This window comes from Fukomys damarensis, unplaced genomic scaffold (assembly GCF_012274545.1).
Source record: "Fukomys damarensis isolate Sample0158 unplaced genomic scaffold, DMR_v1.0_HiC HiC_scaffold_13, whole genome shotgun sequence".
Taxonomy (NCBI): Eukaryota; Metazoa; Chordata; class Mammalia; order Rodentia; family Bathyergidae; genus Fukomys; species Fukomys damarensis.
The window spans coordinates 37,078,238-37,100,203 of NW_022900925.1; the positions used below are offsets into that span (position 1 = coordinate 37,078,238).

At 47.0% G+C, this 21,966-nt stretch overlaps 3 protein-coding genes across 6 annotated transcripts in view; all 3 read right to left on the reverse strand.

The window, feature by feature from the left end:
* The window catches only part of Krt25 (keratin 25), a 6,499-nt gene extending 6,166 nt beyond the window's left edge, over window positions 1-333 (reverse strand). The window contains exons 1-2 of the mRNA XM_033763126.1: window positions 245-333; window positions 13-163 (exon numbers count right to left, since the gene is read on the reverse strand). Of these exons, the coding sequence (XP_033619017.1) occupies window positions 13-163; window positions 245-333 (240 nt within the window). The remainder of the gene's footprint in view (window positions 1-12; window positions 164-244) is intronic.
* A 4,915-nt stretch (window positions 334-5,248) lies between these two features.
* On the reverse strand, window positions 5,249-11,822 carry Krt26 (keratin 26). Of its 4 annotated transcripts, none has more exons than XM_010615052.3 (9): window positions 11,424-11,822; window positions 10,302-11,281; window positions 9,799-9,881; window positions 9,270-9,426; window positions 9,014-9,175; window positions 8,807-8,917; window positions 7,756-7,973; window positions 6,399-6,466; window positions 5,254-5,765 (listed from the first exon to the last, which is right to left on the reverse strand). In XM_010615052.3, exons 2-9 carry the CDS (start codon window positions 10,740-10,742, stop codon window positions 5,614-5,616), a joined length of 1,392 nt encoding a protein of 463 aa, XP_010613354.1. In that variant the 5' UTR covers window positions 10,743-11,281; window positions 11,424-11,822; the 3' UTR covers window positions 5,254-5,613. The 4 variants fall into 4 exon arrangements, with proteins under 4 accessions (XP_033618929.1, XP_010613354.1, XP_010613353.1 ...); XM_010615051.3 differs by having other exon boundaries at window positions 5,262-5,765; window positions 6,399-6,463; window positions 8,807-8,932; XM_010615050.2 differs by having other exon boundaries at window positions 5,264-5,765; window positions 8,807-8,932.
* A 4,291-nt stretch (window positions 11,823-16,113) lies between these two features.
* Window positions 16,114-20,454, reverse strand: LOC104855966 (keratin, type I cytoskeletal 27). Its single transcript, XM_010615053.1, has 8 exons — window positions 20,038-20,454; window positions 19,415-19,497; window positions 18,915-19,071; window positions 18,309-18,470; window positions 18,084-18,209; window positions 16,613-16,830; window positions 16,367-16,416; window positions 16,114-16,250 (listed from the first exon to the last, which is right to left on the reverse strand). The coding sequence occupies exons 1-8, from the start codon at window positions 20,452-20,454 to the stop codon at window positions 16,114-16,116; spliced, it is 1,350 nt and encodes a 449-aa protein (XP_010613355.1).
* Between the last annotated feature and the right edge of the window lie 1,512 nt (window positions 20,455-21,966).

The following is a 21,966-nucleotide window of genomic DNA, read 5'->3' on the forward strand; positions in this document are numbered from 1 at the left end:
CGGGGCCCGGACCGCCTGGATCCACCGGAGAGGCGAAGAGACATGACTGGGGGCACAGGTGAGGCTGCCGAGCGCGCTGTCCAAGTCCGGGTGCGGAGCCGTCTCCCCTCGGCCGCTGCGGTTGCCTTTTATAGACGACTCCGGGGGTGTCCGGGCTGGAATTCTGCCTACATCGAGTAAAACATAGCTTGCCGGTCTCAGCAAGTTGGCGTAATTGGATGATCCTTCCTAATTAATAACTAACTTTGCCGGGCTCGTTTCCGTGGGAGGGCAGTTGCCCCGGGGTCGGTGGTTATCTGAGAAATGGGTCGGGCGGGGCAGTGCCAAGTTCATCATTACGTTGTAAATGGGCGCGTGAGTCACCCTTCATTTCCACCCGAGAAGATGCGCTTGATCCTGGCCATAGGGCCGAGAAGCGATCCACCCCGAGAAGATAAACGTTTAGCATCGTGGTCTGGTCCGGTGCGTCAAAAGCAGGTTTGGAAGTCCCGGAGACATTTTCTTCTGCTTCTCTTTTCACAGGTTTTGGAAGATGAGCGGAGAGCAGAAGCGGAGTTCCGGCTGTGCATCCCCGGCCTGCGGCTGCGGGCTTTGCCGCGCGTCCCTGGGTCTCTTCCGCGTGGGCCTCCCGCTGACACTTCTAAGGGCTGGTGGCAGTGGTCTTCCCCATACCCGCTTAGGCAGTGAGGCACTCACCCCTAACTGCTGGTAGATTTTGTGGGGATTTGGAGGGACATTAACTCGCTTCCTGACCCTGCACGATTGGAAGTAAACCTGGAGAGAAATATTTCATCCGTCTTTCCGGCCCCCTGTTTATGTAGGGCAGGTGAAGGCATAACTAGGCTGACCCTGAAGTGGGTGAGAATTCACTCGTATTCCCCGAAACCCCGAGTAGTAGGAGCAATTTTTAAATTTTCACTCAAAAATCGCATATATCTATATGCTTATAATATAGATGTTTTGGTGTATGTACGCACCGTGGAATGTGTAAGTCAAGATATTTAAAACATCCATTACATCACATGTTTGTATTTTCTGGTGAGAACATTGAAAATCTGTTCCCTTAGCAATTTTCAGGTGTGAAACACTAGGCTATGAACTGTATCACTTAATTGTGTAATAGACCTCCTGAGCTTATTTCTCCTAATTGAAATTTTGTATCCTTTGACCGACATCACTCCAAGTGTTTTCCCGATGATGTTGAGGATTTCTTTTTCATACGCCTTTGGGCCACCCATATGTCTTCTTTTGAAAAATGTCTTTTAGATCGGGTTATTTGTTTTCTTGCTATTGACTTGTGTGAGTGCCTTAAATGTCTTGGATGTTAAAACCTTTGTCGATCTCTGGTTCACGATATTCTCTCCCAACCTGTGGGTTATTTTTTTTTTCACCCTGTTAATTGCTTCCTTTGATCGGAAGAGTATTGTTAGAGTCATGCAGTTCCATTCATCTATTTGTGCTTTGGCTCCCTGTGTTTTGGGGGTTATAGAAAAAGATCTTTGTCTATACCAAAGTCAAGAAGATTTTCCCAAATGTTTTCTTCCGTAGCTTTATAATTTTAGGCATTTATGCTTATGTGTACGCATTTAATCCATTTTGAGTTGACTTTTGCACCTGGGGTCCAATTTCATTCTTCTGCATGTGGAGATCCAGTTTTCCCAACATAACTCGTTGCTTATGTGTTCCCAGCACTTTTTAGTTTTTTGGAAATGTGGATTTATTTCTGGGCTCTTTATTTTCAGTTTTATAGGTCTAAAGCTATGTTTTTGTGCTAGTATGGTGATGTTCTGATTACCATAGCTTTGTAGTAAATTGTAAGATCAAGTAAAGTGATTGTCTTCAACTTCTTTTTGTGGGTACTGGGGTTTGAACTTGGGACTTTGAGCTTGTGAGGCACGGAGCGGCACCACTGAGCTAAGTCCCTGGGCCTGTTTTAACTTTGTTTTCTTTTTTCTCACTGTCAAACCATTCACAATCTTTTGTGGTCCCATATAAATGAATCTATGATATCTGTGTTTGTAATGTCTTAACTTTTATTTCTGGTTTTATCTCTCTCTCTCTCTCTCTCTCTCTCTCTCTCTCTTTCCCTCCTCTCTCTCCCTCTCTCTGTCTGTCTAGCTAAGCTCTGTCAATTTTGTTTATCTTTCTAAACAATCAAATTTTAGTTTTGTTGCTCTTTTAAATTGTTTTCCTTATCTTTATTTTTGGGCTTGGTTCCTTCTTTATATATATATTTTTTCTTGAGTGTTATGATAGGTTATTTTATTTGAGATCTTTCTTCTTCTTTAATGTGGTTATTTATCAACTTCTATCTCACAATTATCATATCCCATACATTTTGTTATGTTGTTTTTCCATCTGCAGTTGTCTCAAGGTTTAAAAAAATTGGTCCTTTGACCCACTGGTAGTTTGGGTACATGTTATTTAACTTTCATGTATTTGTGAAATTTCCAAAGTTCCCCATTATATTAGTTTCATACCATTGCCATCAGAAAAAATACTTAATGTGACTTCAGTCTTCTTATATTTGTTGCAAACTTGTTTTGTGGCTTAACCTATATGATCTCACTGAAAAGTTGCTATGCATTCTCACCATGAGTAATCTGGAAGGAATCATTTCTCCTCCACAATGCTGATTTTTAAGGTCTTCTTCCCTTTGTATTATGACTTTACTGATTTTTGTATATGTATATTGCCTTTGATTTGGTCTGTTTCACAGTTGGCGGTTCACAATTAAAGATGCCCAGTAAGAATTTTGAGATTTGTCAAATATTAGTAACTGCTTTTTTAAAAACTTTTTTTGCATATACCGCTGACTTTTTGGAAACAAGGAAGAACACATAAGCTTTGTAGCTTTTGTTTCAAGATGTATGGCCAGTCATTAAAATCGTGCACTTCAGAGTAATAGTTTATGCTGAGATTAACTATAAATGTGTCTTGCATAGGTAGAAAAGGGCCAGGGATTTAGCTCAGTGGTTCCACTGCCTGACTCACAAGCGCGAGGTCCCAAGTTTGATCCCCAGTGCCAAAAAAACAAAACAAAACAAAACACAAAAACACAACCATAGGTAGACAAGTTTATCTGTTTAAGGAAGAAAAAGTGAACTCAGAAATGGAAGTTAGATGGGTCTTGGAACAAAATAAAAAGGAATTCTGTTGGGAACAAGCAGGAATGGCTAGCACTGACAGTTACAAGAGAAAGAAGGCCCGACGCTGTGTTTGCAAGAAGGTCAGTAAGCCGAGTGTCCTGAGAGGGCAGAGGAAGAGAGCTGGGCTGGGCCCCGACTTCTTGGAGATTGATCCTCTACGTGACCTTATAGTCGGGTGGGGGAGAAAGAGAGAGAGAGAGCAGGAGAGAGAGAGAGAGAGAGAGGGAAAATAATGAAACATAATGAGGGGAATTGTAGCCTGAGAAATGGGGGCATCCAGTGACCAGGACTTAATATCGGGGTGTTGTCAGGGTTTTGCGAAGGAATAGATTAATACAGGACACATAATTTTGGGACTATTTTATAACATTCACTCAAAAAAGTCAAATGTGGAGCAGTACAAGAGATCTGCCTGAGCGCTAGAGACCAGAAGAATCCAGTCAAGGGCCTGGAGCCCACAGCAATGTCTCACGCTCTTCTGCATCGGGAAGGCCCAAGGGCCAGTGGTGGAAGCCGGGAAGTCTGTGCCAGTGGGGTGAAGGGTCTGCGCCGCCAGGCTGAGGGAGCTGCACCGGAGCCCGGAAGCCACGGCCCAGGGGAGGAGCAGAGCTCCCCTGACGGGACGAGCAGCCGTCCCCAGTGAGAGTGAGGACTCCAGCTCTTCCAAGGAGAGCAGCCAAGTTCGTATGGGGGGAACCATCCATAGCAGCCTTCTCCAGGCAAACCAACAGTGCACAGCCTTTCCCTCCAGGTCTCCTTTATGCCATTGGCAGCACTCAGGCGGGTCGTCCACACCCAGACCACGCTCATTCAGTTCCTCTGGGTGCTCCAAGCTGACCGTTAGTTCAGCCACCACACGGGGCGAAGCAGGGAAGTGCTGGAGAGGAGCTGGGGTGGGTGACTAAAGAAGAAAAGAGCCAGGCGGAGCGTAGGCCAACTACACTAGAAGCCGTGCTCCTGGCACTGTGACCCATGGTTATGCACACAAGAAAGTGCCTGTTTGTAGCCTTCCTTTGGTGGCAGTGGGGATTTCCGTTAGAAAACAGAACGTACGCTGGTGAAATTTCTATAGCAATTGAGTTGTGCAGCAGGACTCTGTTGCCACATAGCAGCTGTGTAGACCCAGTGAAATTCCTCAATCGCTCTCAATATCTGTTTCCTCCTGCATAAAGGTAAAACGCCTAACTCATAAGCTTTTACCAAGATGAAACTGACGCATATATGTAAAAGAAGTTCAAGCTTACTCAGTAGGTGAGCAGAGAAGACGAAGAATCAGGTATTGTCACTCGAGCTCTGCAACCAAAGCACATCTAACCCAACTTACTCCAACTCCACACCTCTGAGATCACAGCCCTGACCATTACAGTCGGGGCCGTTCATCACCAGAAGGGCCCTGCAAAGGTGATGTGTAGCTATTTCTCCACCTTAGAAACTGTCTTCAGGTGGAGGGCAGCTTCTTCACACAGGAGCTGGGAGAGGCATCATCACCCTGACCTGATCTCTTCAGCACTATTGGGCCATTCTGAATCCCACACCACCTGCCCACCAGTTTGTCGGGACCCTCTTGCGATACCCTCTTGTGAAAGTTTGGAAACTTAGGTGCTAAAAGAGCCCCCTGCCTTCTTCAACTCCAAGTGACAGAACCACTTTCTTTCTTTCTTTCTTTTTTGGTTTTTAGAGACAGGGTCTCACTATGTAGTTGAGACTGACCTGGAACTCACTATGTAGCCCAGGCTGGTCTTGAACTCACAGCGATCCTCCTGCCTCAGCCTCCCGAGTGCTGGGATTACAGGCATGCGCCACCATGCCCGGCTTGACAGAACCACTTTAGCTCAGCCCTCTGCTGTTGTCCAGCCCCGGTGGCTCTTCCCAAAATAATTGGCCCCAAATCTGTGCCGGTGGACGTGGACCAGGCTGAGAATGCTCCTCACGTTAGCCTTATGCAGTCTCATGGTAGGAGCAGGGAGGTGCAACGCATTACCAAATAGAAATTAAATGGGTGTGATCTTGCCCAAACCTAGTGAGATCAGATCATTTACATAGTTAAGCAGGGACATATCTGAGGCCAGAAATTAGGGCTTGTGATCTTTCCAATTTATCCTGCTACTAATGGAGGTAAATGTGTCTGTGACGCGAAGCTCATTATTTTATTAGCATGTCCTTAGTGCTGTGTACGTGAGGCTCAGCTGTGGAAGTTAAAAAAGACAAATTTTATAGACAAAAACCCTTGCAACAGAAGAATTTGTAATGAGACGGCAAAAGACCCCTGAAAATAAGATGAAACTAGGGAGAGAGCAGGATTTTTTTTCTTCTTTTGAAAAGAATTACACGAAGAAAAAAAAACGAGAAAGGAAGAAAAAAGAAACCAAATTTTAAGACAACTCTAAGGGACAGCTATTGGGGGTTATTGGACCAATGGGATTTTGCAAAGGCAGGTGTTTGTTCGTCAATAACTCTTCCCTTCTTATGGGGCTTTAGCAGGCACTCTCTGCTCCATGGTGATGTTGCTTATTTTAGAGGATTTTTCTTCAATCGAGTGGACTCTCAGGGAGAGGACGTTGCCAAGCTGGTCTAGTTCTTCCACCATGGCTTTGACAAAGGTTTCTTCTGTTAAGTCTAAAATAAAATAAACAAAAGCTCAGTGACGGTCTGGACATGTTGCAAGGGGCTCAGACATGGCAGATATGCTTTTTAAAATTGCTCTTTGCAAGTTCATAGACACTCAATCTATAACACAACAATCAATCTATAGCACAGTGTTCGAAGGCAATGTTTAATAAGACCCGGTTCTACCTTTCGTACATTTATTGCTGATTTTTAGACCGATGGGTGCTTGAAAGCCTACAGGACAGATGGATTAAAATAATATAAGTGTCACATGAGGATAGGCTTGGAGCAAGCAGCACCTTTTCAAAAACACTAACTCACCCCACTTTTGTGCTTTAAAATAAAATACTTCTTATCAAGCCCTGAAACTGAAAAAGATTATGTTGTGTGTAAGAAAAGTATTGGGGAATCGAGTCCTCATTTCAGTTGTTTCATAATTGGATGTGTTTGTTCTACAGGGACTTAAAATACAAATATTAAGAATTGTTGGGGCTGGAGGTTTAGTTCAGTGGTGCCATTGCCTGCCTGGCAAGCGTGAGGTCCTGAGTTCAAATCCCGGTTCCGCAAAAGAAAGGAAATACTCAGCAACAGATCTTTCTTAGCTAGCAAATTAGTGATTATCAAATATAAACCCTTCTGTACCTTTGACTTGATTTCCAGAATTTACAAGCCTGGGTCCTTTAGATTTGTAACACATGGATTTGTTTCTGCTGTGAAGAAAAGAGTAAATTATTGCAGTTTTTCTTTCAATAAAGAGCTCATAGCAAGGAGTTGGGAATAAAATTCTCAGAGTTCTAATTTCAATAAGGTTTAAATTGCTGTCATGTTTAAGGGATATTAGTAAGCTTTCCATGGCTTCAACATACTGAAAAAATAGATTAAATGGATATTTATGATCAGGAATTTCTTTAGGACCCAATTCTACCTTTTTCGCCTAACAATGTGGGACCTCCAAGTTCTTTCCTAGGGTGACTGTTAATTCAAGAGGTCAACGAACGCATTGAATCCCAAGCTGAGCTGGGCTAGGTGTTCTAGGAAAGGCAGAACTAAGAAACACAAGTGGTTTACATTGTTGGAAATAAAACAGATCCGTGCAAAAAACTATCTCTGCATAGAGTGAAAAGTGCTATGGATTAGGCGAAGAACGGCTGGTGTAATAAAAACAGAGGAGGGCGCCGTCACTGCTGGGGTCTCACAGAACTGGCCACACAGAGCTGCCCCTGGGCTTGGAGGGGCAGAAGGCGGTGAGGCCCTGGGCAAGCGCTCAGTCACAGCCACTGCTCACGGAGCACCTTGTGAAACACAGCCACAAGCACACACTTTACACGATAGGGAGGTGCTACGGCCAAGGCCAGTGTGGTTTGGGTGCCGTGTGAGGTTTGGGTGTGGTTTGCGAGTGTGATTTGGGTGCTGTCACCGTTTTATCAGTGAGCAAATTAGGCTCTGAAGAAGCTAAACCACGGGCTCAAATCCACCCAGGACTACAATTCTAGGGCTTTCTTGTTGCTCCCGAGGAACAGATTATGTTGCTTCTTCAATTACATCTTCTGAGCCATCGCCGCTCAACTTTAATGGATGGAACACGTAGGGTAACCGGTGAGGAGATGGGAAATCAGAGGCTGCTGGGACGGGGTGTAGCGTGGCGGGAAAGTACTGGTCTAGGGTGGGCGGGGCCCTGGGTTCAGTCTCCAGCAGTGCAAAAAAAAAAGGATGAGTTATGCAAAGAAAGCTGCTTAAACTTAAATCACGCACAGCAAATTTCCCCTGGATTAGAATACTAGAAATCTTAAATCTTATATATTCAACCGTCCTTTACGTTGTTAGATATAAAATACTTGATGCACCTCGATTTTCAAACTTCTGGCTGTTTCCTGCCAAATCTCCCTTCCCCGGCGAGCCATAATACACACCCCTGAGGAGTGTGCCGGGTGTGATCAGCCCCAAACTCCACGACCCAACGGTGGCACACACAGAAGTTCTTTCACAGGTGAATACTAACCCTTCTTCCCCATCTAGTAAGCTGCAGTAGGTTTCAATTTCTTTTTCCAAGATCATTTTGATATCAAGCAGCTGTTCATACTCTAGCTTCTGGCCTTCCGTTTCCGTCCGAATCTGTTGCAATTGCTCCTCCATCGTCCCGATCCGATCCTGGAATTGCTGGAGTTGAACGCAGTAATTCCCTTCCACCTCAGCCAAGGCGTGGCCGTAGGACTGTTTCTGAAAGGAGGAGCGGGTGGCACAGTCCTCAGCGTGTGAAAGAGAACAGCAAGCTCACATTGCCAATGTTCCCGCGGTGAAAAGACACTTACACAATCTAAGGATTTTCAACAGAAAAGCAGAGCTGGCAAGACTCAAAAAACAAATTTGCTCTTAGTGGGGCATGGTGGTGCACACCTCTAATTCCAGCCATTTGGGAGGCTGAAGCCGGAGGGTCACATGTTCAAAGCCCACTTGGGCAACTTAGCAAGAGCTTGTCTCAATCTAAGATGGAAAAAAGGGCTGTGGGTGCAGCTAAGTGGAGAGTGCTCGCCTCACACATGCAAGGCCCTGGGTTCAATCTCCAGGTCTCCTGTACACACACACACACACACACACACACACACACATTCACACACACAAATTCATTCTTCTCCCTTGAAAAAATAGATTTTCAGATTTTTGGGATCAATGCATCAGAAGCCATGTTTATGGGTGGAACTAGTAATATTTAACATACTTTATTTTTAGTTTTTCACACTGTGCTTACTGTTACAGACACACTTTTAATATGCATGTAAATGTGGCTAAACACACACTGCTCTATTTCGCATACGGAGGGGTGTGCCCCCCCAGGCCCCTGTGCTGGAAGCAGGTGTGGGGATGTGAAGTGGTGCTGGGACCCTTTCACGAGTGCTTTTTAGCGTCAGCCCTGGTGCTAGGCTGATTGGGCTTTCAGCCTCCAAAGCTGGGAGCTGAAATGAATCTCCTTCCAGTATAAAGTACAAAGCCCCAAGTGTTTCAGCTGCAGCGTAGCTCAGACCGCGGCCAGGCTCACGACGATCGCCACCTACCATGGCAAGGAGGGACTGGAGTTCTATCTCCAGGGTTTGCAGACTGCGCTTCTGTTCCATCAGCTGATTTCGCGCTGCTGTCGCTGCACCGGCGTCATCCAAAATCTGTTGCTGCAGACACGCACTCTGAAACGGCATTGTCCGCAGGTCCGGCACCCGCGCGGCCACCCGGGGACAAGGCCCTCCTGTGACTGGCCTCGGCTGTACCTTCTCGTGGAAGCAGGCCTCGGCGTCCCGGCGGTTCTGCTCGGCCAGGTCCTCGTACTCGGCCCGCATGTTGTTCAGCAGAGCCGTGAGGTCCACGCCGGGCGCTGCGTTCACCTCCACGTTCACGTTGCCTCCTGATGCGCACTGCAGGGCTTTGGTTTCCTGGGAAAGAGCCAGGGCGAAGGCTGAAGCCAGGCTTCTGAGCGGTGCGCGTGAGCCGGGAGAAGGCGCTCCTTCCTCGCCCCAGCTCCCTTACCTCCTCGTGGTTCTTCTGGAGGGAGGTCAGCTCCTCCCCGAGGCTCTCACGCTGCACCTCCAGGTCGGTGATACACAGGCTCAGCTCCTCCAGCGCCCTGCGAAGACTGCCGGTGTCGGCCCCCATGATCCGGTGCAAACCGAGCTCGTTTTCGTATCTGAAAGGCCGTTGGGGTGCATGAGAACTATAATCAGGGGCGGCGGCCGAAGGGGGCGATGCTCTGCCCACACCTGCAGTGGCCAACTTAAAATCGTTCGTAATAGCTGCTGATTTGGGGGTAGCATTTGGAAGTCTGATTTCTTCAGAGACAATGAATGTGTCGTTTGATGCTCTTTGCTGGATTTTAAAAATTCATGGTAGCTCTTCAGGAGGGCCTGTTTAATCTGATTTCTTTATCTGGTGTGGTTTCATGAAAACATTTTGGTTTTAAAGGCAAAAGAAGGGCTGGGGGAGAAGAGCAAAAGATACGTTCTTCAATCCAGCTTGGGGGTTTTTACCTCTGTTAATGTCATTAATTATTTGTACCTACTTCAGCTTGAAGTCTTCAGCAGTCAGCCTGGCGTTGTCGTTTTGGAGAACAATGCTGGCGTTACAGGCGGTCACAGAAATAATCTAAGTAGGGGGGAATGTGAGACACGGTCAGGTTCAGAAGCCTGGGGACCCCCCTGATTTCGGTGAGACTCTGTATCTCCTCGTCTTCTACGTGAGCACCATGAACGTCATTTTTATGCCCAAATCTGGATTTTCTTCAGAAAATCAGCACTTAGGGTCCATGTGGATAATCTGATTTCTTTTGCTCAGAAGGTATGAGTTAAATATAAACACAATGTGGTTGAATGTCTTTGGAAACGCTTTCTCCGCCCTTATTTAAGTTTACAAATCTGTGTTGCCAGGCATTGCTCTGAGGATGGGGAATAGAGAGCGAACAAGTTCTAAATCCCATACATTTTTAAAGTCCATTTATATTTTCTGTGCTTGAAGTTACGCCCGCCGGAATTCTGTGGCTAGAGGATGTGAGTCTGGATCTCTTACCTGTTTTTTCAGATCCTCGATGGCTGAGAAATACCTGCTGTAGTCGTGACCGAGCCCCGGGAACCGCTCCGGCCCGTACCTGTCATACCAGCCCGCGATCTTCACCTCCAGGTCGGCGTTGGCCTCCTCCAGGGCGTGCACATGAGCCAGGTAGGAGGCCAGGCGGTCATTGAGGTTCTGCATGGTCACCTTCTCGTTGCCGGACAGGAGGCCCTGCTCACTTCCCAGAAAACCAGTGCAGATGCCACCTCCAGACCCTCCGCCACCGTGGCAGGAGTTTCCTCCAGGAGAGACACCCTCAAGGGTGCAAGCAAAGCTGCCTTCTGCTCCCGGGGTGACGCATGCGCTCCCAGCCCTCAAGCCAGAGCCCACCCTGGACAGCCGGGCAGGGCCAGCTTGGGAGCAGATCCTCCTGGACCCATTGGGAAATCGGAAAGACATAGCCACGGCACAGCCCAGCACCCTACCGAGAGCCAAGCCACCTTCTGCAGAGCTCAGGACCACAGCCTTTTATAGGGCTTGGTGTCGTTTCAGTCTCTCCCATGCTAATCTGTAATAAAACACCACTCGTATCTTAATTGTTGTTTTTCGCAATTGGGAGAGGTTTTTTTTTTTAAATAGTTTCCAGTAGGTGGCATGGTGCCTCAAGGGTGCTTTTTATACATGAAAAAGGTGCCAGGCAGAGTAGTACTAAATCATAGCCTCCCAGGGTTAGTAATTCTAAATCATAGCCTCACCAACGATAGAAAAGAAATCAGAATTTCTTTTACAGAAAGACATCAAGGTGCATCCTTTTTACCTCTGGGATAGAGTTTAGTCCTCCCTCTTATATAACAAAGAATTAATAATTCATACAAGAAATATTTACTAGTCTTGTCCCACAAACGCATGCAGGATACAGTAAAACTTTGGCTTGTGAGCATAATTCGTTCCAGAAACCTGCTTGTAATCCAAAGCACTTGTATAGCAAAGCAGATTTCCTGTAAGAAAAAAAATGCAGATACAGATGATTCATTCTACAACTCAAAAATATTCATATGAAATACTTATAATACTGTAATATAATATAAAATAATAAAAATACAAACTATAAAGGAAATAAACAAATTAACCTGCACTTACATTTGGAAACCTTCATGGCTGGTGTGGAGGAGACACGAGAGAGAAGGGTCATTGTGCAGGACGACCTTCACCGTCACTAACGGAGGCTCTGCTCTCCGTTGGCTCAGTGGAATTGTTTGCTTTTTGTGGAACTTTAACAAGGCATGACACTTGCTTTTGCCTCCCTCTGCGGATTTTGCAGAAATGTGACATTGCGTTGTAATTAAACAGATTCATGGCTCACACTGCTGCCGCCTTATTGGGGTTGTATTTTTCTACACAGTTTTGCACTGTTTCCCGGATTCTACACATCTCCCTAATCTCATCTGAAGTGAGGGAATTCCTCTGCTTTTTTCTCCTTCTCTGCGGTTCAGATCTCCTCTGTATCCTCTTGCTGTTGGGAGCCAATTACCCACAATCCAACCGTGAGAGGGAGAGAGAGAGATAGAGAGAGAGAGAGAGCGAGCGCACCATTGGTTCAGTTGTGACCACGTGACATCCGGCATCACACACTACTCATATCGCAAGACATTACTCATTTATCAAGTTGAAATTTCTTAGAAATGTCTGCTAGTCTCGCAGAACATTTACAGAACAAGCTACTCACCATTGAAGGTTTTCCTGTATCTTCATTTTCCGCCTTTGTTGCGTCTTCTTTCATACTGAATCCAGAGAACCTGGATAACTATCAGTTTTTAAAAAATTGAGTTTATTGGTACATTTTAGGGATACAGTACAGTTACATTCATTGTTGGGATCTTGTACCTCTGCATGACAGGTCTTGGTTCTCATTTTCTCCCCTTGTCCCTGCCCTCCCTTCACCCCCTCCTCCCCTCCCCATTTACAAACACTTTATTTCCATTTTCTCATATTTTTAGCTAGCAGTTTTTGATGGCGATAGTTTTTAATTGGTTTTCTTTAAAAAAACCTGAAAAATGAAAAAATAAGAGAAGTCAAGTTCTGCCATCATTTTCTTTTCTTTTTCTTTTTCTTTGGTCCCAGGGATCGAACTCGGGTCCTGGCGCTTGCGAGGCAGGCCCCCGAGCCGCTGAGCTACATCCCTGGCCTCTGCCATCATTTTCTTACCAATGTCACTGAACCTCACACATCTGTGGTATCGGTGGAGAATTATCGTTGACATTTCTCAGTTTGGTCTGGGAGTAGAATATCAATTCAATGGACTTTCGCATCTCCAAACTGCTCTGCTGTGCTTTAGTTCAAAGGTGTATATTTGAAGTCTTATGAACCGTTTTGAGAGGGGAGGTTCGTGTTGTTGGTGGGGTGAAGGGCCTGAGGAGACAGGTTGTAGAGGCTGCCTCCGAGGGATCTCCATAGCCGGTTAGGCATCATAAGGAAGCAGACTCTATCTTCTCTTGTCTTGATGCCCCGGGGAAATTAGCCAGTCTTGTGCTTCATTTCCCTACTAGGCTAATGAAAATAACAGCACTGGACTGTCCCAAATAAGTGTTCACCAGACCCAGTAATGAATGACTATACGAAGGCCATCTGGGGGGCACAGACATAGTCTAAGTGTCAATTATTTATATTATTATAATAAAGTTGCCGTTGTCAGACAGGGCCAGACCTCTGTCACCTGCGGTGCTACAAATTGGTTAGTGAACTGATGGCCTTAGTTTTCAAATACTATTTTTTTTTTCCTGAAGGAGATTGGATATGGTGAGATCGAATACTTTGAAAAAGATCCAATGTTCTTGTCATGGAAAGACATGGAATTTCTCAAGGAGTGGAATGTAGGAATTTAACAAGTCCATATGTTTATAAATCATGTTTCAAATATTTTTCAAATCCATAAATGTTTAAAAATTATATATATATCAGTTCAGATTCTCACCTTTAGCTCATGTTCACGACAGTGCATGATAAATTGAGGGATATAACTTATATTCAGAGGCTTGTTACTCATTTTTATTGCAGCCGGGTCAAATTTTAATCTTTTGCCTGTGCTTCCCATGAATAAAATATGGGAAACAGAATGTGTGGTGAGCATAATAGTTTACAAAGCTTGAGTTTCTTAGATAAGAAGTGTTATGGGTCCGCAAAGTATTATTAACATAATCTGTTGAGCTCCAGATAGTTTGTAAATACTAATTAACTTATCAGGTTTTGTGAAATAAATCAAGCATGTTATTAGCGCCACATTGGAGATGAGTAGGTCCAAGATCACAGACTACTTGTCTGTCACAGTGGGCGGGGGTGGAACTCCGGTCCTTGCGCTTGCGAGGCAGGCGGTGGCACCATTGAGCTAAATCCCCGGCCTTAACCCCTCTTGCAATGTCCTTGCTGTTTACTCTCGGGGCAAGTATCTGAATCAGAGACTCCTCAGTGAGTAGCCTAAAAGTACGGGTAGGCTTTAGTCCTCTCTGGAAGTAGCGGATGGATTGAACGAGTTCCCCAGGGCCACTTCTGTCCGTGTATTCGTTCCGTGAGCGTGGTTATTCTGTATCATTCACCACTTCTTGAGAATCTCCTCGGTATCGGAGCGAGACGTCATAGGTACATCGCGGGTGCTCGGAGGAGTTGGACTGAGTCCAACCTCCAAGTGGTGCCGTGGCGATGTCTTCTCCTTTCGGGATAACGCTGTCCACGAGGTGACCCTGCTCTCATGGTCATAAAGTCATCTCTCCTCTCGTTGGTGTTCTGCGCCCCCTAGACTGATCTATTCACATTCATGCTGGTAGATGAACCTACCTTGACCGACATATCATAAGTATCCGAAATCCATAGTTTGTATTCTTTTTCCTTCTTGGCGTTGTACAGTCTCAGGGTTTGGACAGTGTACAGTGGCACGTGCTACTCCTGTGGTCTTACAGAGAATTTCCATTGTGTCAACTTCCTCTAGCGCTGCCTGCTCACAGCCCCTCCTCCAAGCAAACGTGATCTTGCCTCTCCATACTTCTGCCCTCTCCAGAAAGTCACGTAGCTGGAGCAACAGGCACGTAACCTTTGCAGGTTACCTTCTTTCACTTAGTGACGCACATTTAAGCTTCCTCTGTGTCTCTTCCTGGCTTGACAGCTCGTTGTAGTATGGACTGACCCTCCATTGCCTGGGTCTATCATAGTTTATTTATCCGCTCATCCACCGATGGTCATTTTGGTTGCTTCCAGATTTTGGCAGATAGTGAATGAAGCTATCACCAATATCTGTGTGCAGGGTTTTACGCAGACATTTTCAACTCCTTCGGATCAAAGAGTAAGAGCCTAGCAACTGCTGAATCATCTGGCAAAGTGTATGTTTCATCTTGGAAGGAAATTCCAATCTGTCCTCCAAATAGGCCCTAAACTGAAAACTACGGAACTGTGTGGTTAGGAGCTTTCTCCTGATTTTGACACAAAAAGCATGGGATGTGAGGGCCAGTGAATTAGAAACTTAAATGAAAAGGGTATTTGCTTTGGGTTCACCCACGTATTTAAATGCTGGTAGGGAAGAGTGCAGGAAAGACAGTGGCTTCCATCTGACATGAGCCAGTTCTGCAGAGCTCAGTGCAGCTGCTGGTTCTGGAGGATATAGGCTGCACCCACACCAGAAACGGCTCGTTTTTGAGGGAACCGTGTTCTCTCCTCACAACAGCTGAGCCTACACTTCCTCCTGCCACCAGGAAGTCTTGAACTGCTGGTTAGAGAAATAGATTCATTGATGTTAAGCACTAAATATTTGACCTCAGAGACACATTGCTCTGCAGGCTGGGTGGGAAGAGCTGACCAAGCACCAGGACTGCCCACCCTCCTGGCGGGGTGACTGAGCTGACAACTCAGGTGCCCTCTGGAATTCCCCACTTACCCAGTACCCACAGCTCTCTCTTTCCCCTTACACCTTCAGAAAAGATCACCATCAATGCCATCTCCTTTTAGTATATGTGCTGCCGAAGTGAGCACAATAACATTTCCTTAATGGTTAGGATGTTTTTGATTTTTAAAAATCGTTTATTTCCAATTCCATAAGCACATTGAGGTCGGGGACTTTTTTTTTTTTTGTGACAGGGTCTCACTGAGTCACTAAGCTGTCAGTTACTAAGTGGGCTGGGCTCAAATTTGTAATCTTCTTGACCTGTCTCCAAAAGTGCTGGGATGACAGTCATCATGTACCACCATGCCTAGCTAGGGATTGGATTTTATTTGCTGTTTTATTCTCATCATCTGGTGCTTACTGTGTGTTGGAAGGGAGACAACACTTTACAGAAGTGTGAAGAAGATCCCACCTGGTGTATGTGTTAGACTCAACCCTAACGTTTGTTTTATTTTGTTTTTTTGAGACAGGGTCTCACTATGTAGTTGAGACTGATCTGGAACTCACTATGTAGCCCGGGTTGGTCTCGAACTCACAGCGATCCTCCTGCCTCAGCCTCCTGAGAGCTGGATTAAAGGCGTGAGCCACCATGCCTGGCTTCATCCCTAACGTTTGAAGACCACTAAGTTAAGCACAAGAAATTGAAAGGCAAACCCAGCCGCCCTGGGAGGGCTTATTTAAAATACAAAGAGGGGGTCAGAGCCCTGCAGGGTGCTTGCAACAGAAAGAACTTTTATTGAAACATCACCATACAGAAAGCCAAGGAAACAACGTTACTACTCTACGAAGAATTTGGTGTAGTTCACTGGAAGAAAAGCAGAAAAATAAGAGGGCCCTTAATTAGGAAGGACACCGTTGAACTTGGTGTCCCAATTTGGGGGATGTCCTTCTGCGGAGGGGTGTGGTTCAGGAAGGCACCCTCTGTTCGCTTGGGCTGACTTTGCCAGGTCTCTCTTCGATGGTGTGAATTCTGGACCGGAAAACACTGCCACAAGGATCTATTTCTTCAACAATCGTCTTAACAATGGCCGGGTTAGACGCATCTGAAACGGAGTGTGCGAAGGATTAGAGTTTATTAAATTCACAAATGGAAACTCAGTCATCCCCTAAAGCGTACACGAGGAAGGACAGGGGAAGGCTTTGCACAGTTTGTGTTCACCTTTTATCTGGCTTCCTGGTCCTCCCTGGCCTTGTGATTTGAGACAAGATCTGTAAAAACATAATTATTTCAGTGTGTTTTTCTAAGGAAGTGGAACCCATGACTTAAGGCAGGCATTCCTTGTACACGGAGGTACCACAGAAGGGGATTTTATCTACACACGATCCGGACCACGGATACGTCGTACTCAATTTTGAATCATCTTTACAAATGATCTCCAGTTGTCTTCACGGAGGTGGTACTCACCCCTCGTCCCCGTCTATGAGGCGGCAGTAAGTCTCGATTTCCTTCTCCAGGTGCACCTTGACGTCCAGCAGCTGCTCGTACTCCAGTTTCTGGCCCTCGGTCTCCGTCCTGACCTGGTGCAGCTGCTCCTCCAGGGCCCCGATCTGCGCCTGGATCTGGGCCAGCTGCGAGCAGTAGTGGCCCTCGGTCTCGCTCAGGGAACACTCCAGCGAGTGTTTCTGTGGTGTGGGAAGACGGGACATATCACTGGCCTGTGTCAGAGTGAGCCGGATCGCTTCAAAGATAACGAAGGGAGTTAATTCTACAGGATGCAGATCGCCATCTGAACCCAGCAGATGCCTTTGCTCACCGTGGGAAGCTCCAGCTGCTGGAGCCGGGAGTGTCACCAAGGATGAAGATGCTTTCTCCTAGGGCTCTCACGCTCGCTCGCATTCTCATCTACCCCGTGGTTGTGGGTTCAGAGGCACAATATGCCATTTCCCCCCGGAATAAAGCCCCTTTCCCTTTGCTACCTCATGTCCAATCATCTGGCAACCTTGTCTCACGAGAGCTGTAGCCGTTCTCTGAAAAACCAGTCCTGGGGTGGGTTACATCAACTCTGTATACGTAGCATGTTTTATATCCTTTGAGCTTTGCGTCATTCCACTCATTGGCTTTTGACTCCAAATGCATGTACGTAGGTCCACAGAGCTCACATGGCTTGAAGAGGAGCATCTTTTACCCTTCCCTATGCCAAATGTTTTTGCACAAGCCCGTCTTTCTGTACATTTGTGGTGCCCTCTGTGGAGAAACTCTAACGAGCCACTGCGGGAAAAGCAGAGCTTTGGGACTTAGAAAATTCGGAGAGAAATTCTGCTTCCTTCATATCCAGCGGTAGGACTCTGGGCACCGGTTAATTTCTCTGATTCTCAGATGCCTAGGTGGAAATAATGACACGAACCCTAATGTCAGCCTTGTCCAAGTCTAGGGCTGATTGTGGACCAACACGGGTGTGGGGGATGCCGAGCCAGCCCTCCCTGAGGAAGGCGGCTTTCCTCACCTCCCCGCTCGGCTCCAGAGGCGAATCCGTACCTCTGTTGCTTCTTTTCGTCACTTAAAAAGGAACCTAAGTGCTCTCAGTGAGGTGGCCGAGAGGAACGCTAGCTAAAGAAGCTAGAAAGGTACAGACATACTTTTGCCCTCCAGGGACAGTGATTTTGATATTTTGACTTGGAGGAGGAGAGTCAGGCTAAAAGCCGTATTTTCTCTGGAAGTACTTACACGTAGCTGCATTTACTAATTTCTATTTCTTCACAGTGATTAGTGTCTAGGTATAGTTTTCAGGCAGAGAGATATCTATGCAAAATGCAAAAGACTTTTACGTCGTCGTTCATGGATAAAATTCTAAAATACAGAATGCTATCCGCAAGAAATTTTTTTTTTTGTTTCCTCTTGATGTCTAAAGCACATCTGTTTCTAACTTTGTGCTTACCAAGGCTACGCTGGACTGCAGTTCAATCTCCAGTCCTTGTGCGATGCGTTTCATCTCCAGAAGTTCGTTCCTGGCCAACGTGGCAGCTCCGCTGTCTTCAGAAATCTGCTGCTGCAGGGAGGCGCTCTGCAAGATGCTGGCCGGGTCAGGCGTGCGCACCGCCTCTGCACCTGGGCCCCCCTGGCAGCTGAGCACCCCCGTCCGCCCTGCCCTGAGTCGCTGTACCTTCTTGCTGAACCAGGCCTCGGCGTCCCTGCGGTTCTGCTCCGCCAGCGCCTCGTACTCGGCCCGCATGTTGCTCAGCAGCACCGTGAGGTCCACGCCGGGGGCCGCGTTCATCTCCACGTTCACGTTGCCCCCGGCCGCGCACTGCAGCGCCTTCATTTCCTGGAAGAGTTTTGTTTAACCACATTAAGACATTAAGATCTCTCTCTCTTTCTCTCTCTCTCTGTTTCTTTTGATAAAGTCTCACTATGTAGTTCAGGCTGGCCTCGAACTCACAGTGATCCTCCAGCCCCAGCCTCCCAAGTTAAGGGACTATGCGCATGAGTAACCATGCCCAGCTCTTTCTTCTTGTTTTTTTAAAGACTTGGTCTCACTATGTAGTGTAGCCCAGGCTGACCACTAACTTCCTTGCAATCCTCCTGTCTCAGCCTCCCAAGTGCTGGGATGACTGATGTGTGTCACCACTCCTGGCTTTAGGATCTATTTTTTAAAGGAGCCAGATGGCCAAGATCCACAGAACCTTCTTTTGTGGGGTTGGTTTCTTTTGAGAGGGACGAATAGAAACATTTCAAACAATCGACATCACCCCTGCAACCTGGTGCCCACCTCCTCGTGGCTCCTCTTGAGGTGGGCCAGCTCCTCCGTGAGGCTCTCCAGCTGGATCTCCAGGTCGGCCCTGCACAGGGTCAGCTCGTCCAGCACTCGCCGGAGCCCGTTGAGGTCGGCCTCCACGCTCTGGTGGAGGGCCTGCTCGTTTTCATACCTGGCACACATTTATTGGGAGTCAGGCATCACAGGGCTTGTTAGAGCCTCCCCAAACCCACAAGCGGTTGCAGTCATCTAGAGAACCTCCGTTAGGTTTTGCTGTAACACGCATTTGGTTCAAAGCGAATACATGAATAAAAACAAGGTCTAGGGCCGGGGATTTACCTCAGTGTTTCCACCACCTGCCTCACAACCACAAGGCCTGGAGTTCGATCCTCTGTACCAAAAAATCCCAACCAACCAACCAAACAAACAAACAGCCAAGGACCAGTGCTGACCTCGGCCTCAGTACAAGGGGATACTCCGGGTGACTTTTCTTTTCCTCTTTCGGCACTACTTACTTCAACCTGAAGTCATCGGTGGCCAGGCTTGCATTATCGTTTTGCAGCACAACATTGGAGTTACTCGCGGTCATGGAAATTATCTGGCAAATGGAGTTAGTTGGGGATAAGGAAATATTTTTTTAAATGTGAATTTCTTTGAAATAAAGTTATCTATGAAATTATGGTAATATTTCTAGCATCCATGTCTAATAATAGGAGGATTGTTTGGCAAATGGGAACTTGAACTACGGCTTGTTTCACTCCTCATTCTGGCCATCCCAAAAAACTTCTTTCTGTTGGAAAGTTTGAATAGATAGTTGAAGACAGTGGACAGTTTTGGATATTTTCATATTAGAAACCCACACCGATACCTAATGCCACGTTCAAAGATTATAATTTTTTTTTTTAATTTTGCAAACCCGGGGATTGAACTCAGGACCTTGAGCTAAATGCCCAGCCCTCAAAGATTAGAATCTTAACAGAAATTATTTTTGATGTTGATAATTAGCTGCCAAAATTTAGAAGCTGAGCCCAAAGCCCCATTGTGCCAGTTTGTACATTTGTGTGTGTGTGTGTGTGTGTGTGTGCGTGCGTGCGCTCACTGTCATAAGTGTTACAACCCTCGATGCTGTGCTCCTTACCTGGTTCTGAAGGTCATCAATGATCGGAAAGTATCTACTATAATCACGATCCAGGCCGCGGCAGGAGCCGGGCCCGAACTTGTCGTACCAGCCCTTGATCTTCACCTCCAGGTCGGCGTTGGCCTCCTCCAGCGCGCGCACCTTGTCCAGGTAGGAGGCCAGGCGGTCGTTGAGGTTCTGCATGGTCACCTTCTCGTTGCCGGACAGCAGGCCATGCTCGGTGCCATCCAAGACAGCACAAGGGGCACTTCCGGTGCCCAGCGCCCCTGCAGACCAGCTGCCCCCAAGGGCGCACGAGAAGCCACTCCCGGTGCCTGTGACTCCACAGGGCTTTCCAGCCTGGAAGCTGGGGCGCCCCCCGGACAGCCGCCCGGGGGAGCCCAGCCGCTTGGATGCAGAGGAGAAGCTCACAGGCATGGTGTCCAGGCGGGAGTGACAGGCACGTTGTCAGTGTCCCGCAGGCCTGTCTGCTTTATATACACATTATTAGGGTGTTTCTGGGTAAACTTTGCTACTCACAGCATAATGGCCTTTGCCAGCTCATTGCAAATTATCCATAATTGGGCGATTTTTTCTTAATGAATGTCTTTAGCCTACCGTTGCCATTTCTGTGGGTGGGGAGTTTCTGGGGGGTTATTTGTTATCTCTGGAGGGGCAGGGTGGGGCACCTGCAAGGTTAGTCTAGGAAGCCGTTCAAACCGCGTGTGACCAGCCAGCCGTCCGGTCCTCAGGGATTCAGGGCGATGAGATTCCTGTGAGACTAAGAAAACGTGTTTCTCTTCCCCAAACCAAGAACACTGTCTTTTCTCCGGAAAGCGCAGTGTCATAGTCCGTTTTCAATCGCACATGTTGAAAATAACTTCAGGACCACGGGCTCATGGTACTATAGGAAGGGGGTCAGGTCCTAGGAGGAAACAGGAGTGAAGGGGGGTCGTCTTAGGAGACAGCCTTCCCTCGATTGCGACCCTCCCAGAGTTACCCTTTTATCTCCGCTGGTTTCTTATCTAAGATCTGCTGCTAATCAGGTTGAGTAAGGACATCGGGCAACCTCTCTGGGCCTCAGTTTCCTCGGCTCTAAATGAAGGGGCCAGCTTGTAGCCCGGAGGTTCCCTCCCTATCTCTAGACGCCTTGGATTTCTCCGTTCCTTCCTTTTGCTGTTTCCAGGATATTTTTCTGTGTTTTCTTCTGTTGCTTTTACCCTCTACTCACTGCCGAGTCTTGGTTCCATCAGGTTAGAGATTTAGGACCGGGGTTGTGCTCTCCGCGCATGTCCAGCCCGGTGATTGTTTCTTATACAACCTCTTCTGTACTGACCGCCTCACTCTGAGTGAGCCAAGGAATTAAAGAAGGGAATAGGGCGGAGACACCGTTTTATAAGTTCAGAGGCCACCAAGAAGCACGGACAGGAGCTGGAAACAGCCATGCAGTGGGTGTTCACTGCAAACTGCAGAGCCGCCTGGGAGGGAGGGGAACCCGGCTTCCAGCCAAGGCACCTTCGAGGTTCCTACCCACCTGGACGCCCAAACCACAGCCCTTTTGTCTGACAACTACAGAGAGAAAGTGGAATCAAAATGAATCCACAGTGAAAGGTCTCGAAAGGTTTACCTCCTTTGTGCCTCTGTCAGGAAGCCCCTGGAGGAGAAAAAAAACAATGCGAAAGGAAAGCTTTGGATCCATCCTGGACAAGCGCCCCAGAGCAAGGGCACTGACTGAACACCCTTGACCAACAGCTGGGGACAGTTTGGAGGAGGAATAGTCCCTCTGGGAGGCAGGAGGGAGGAGGAGCGAAAGCAAGTTTGAGCCCAACAACTTAGGGACTTACTGGGACCCTGTCTTAAACAAACAAACAAACAAAAACCCTTATCAAACAACTGAGTTCCATTCCTGTGACTAGATCGTTAAATGAATTGGTCGTTAAATGAGAAACG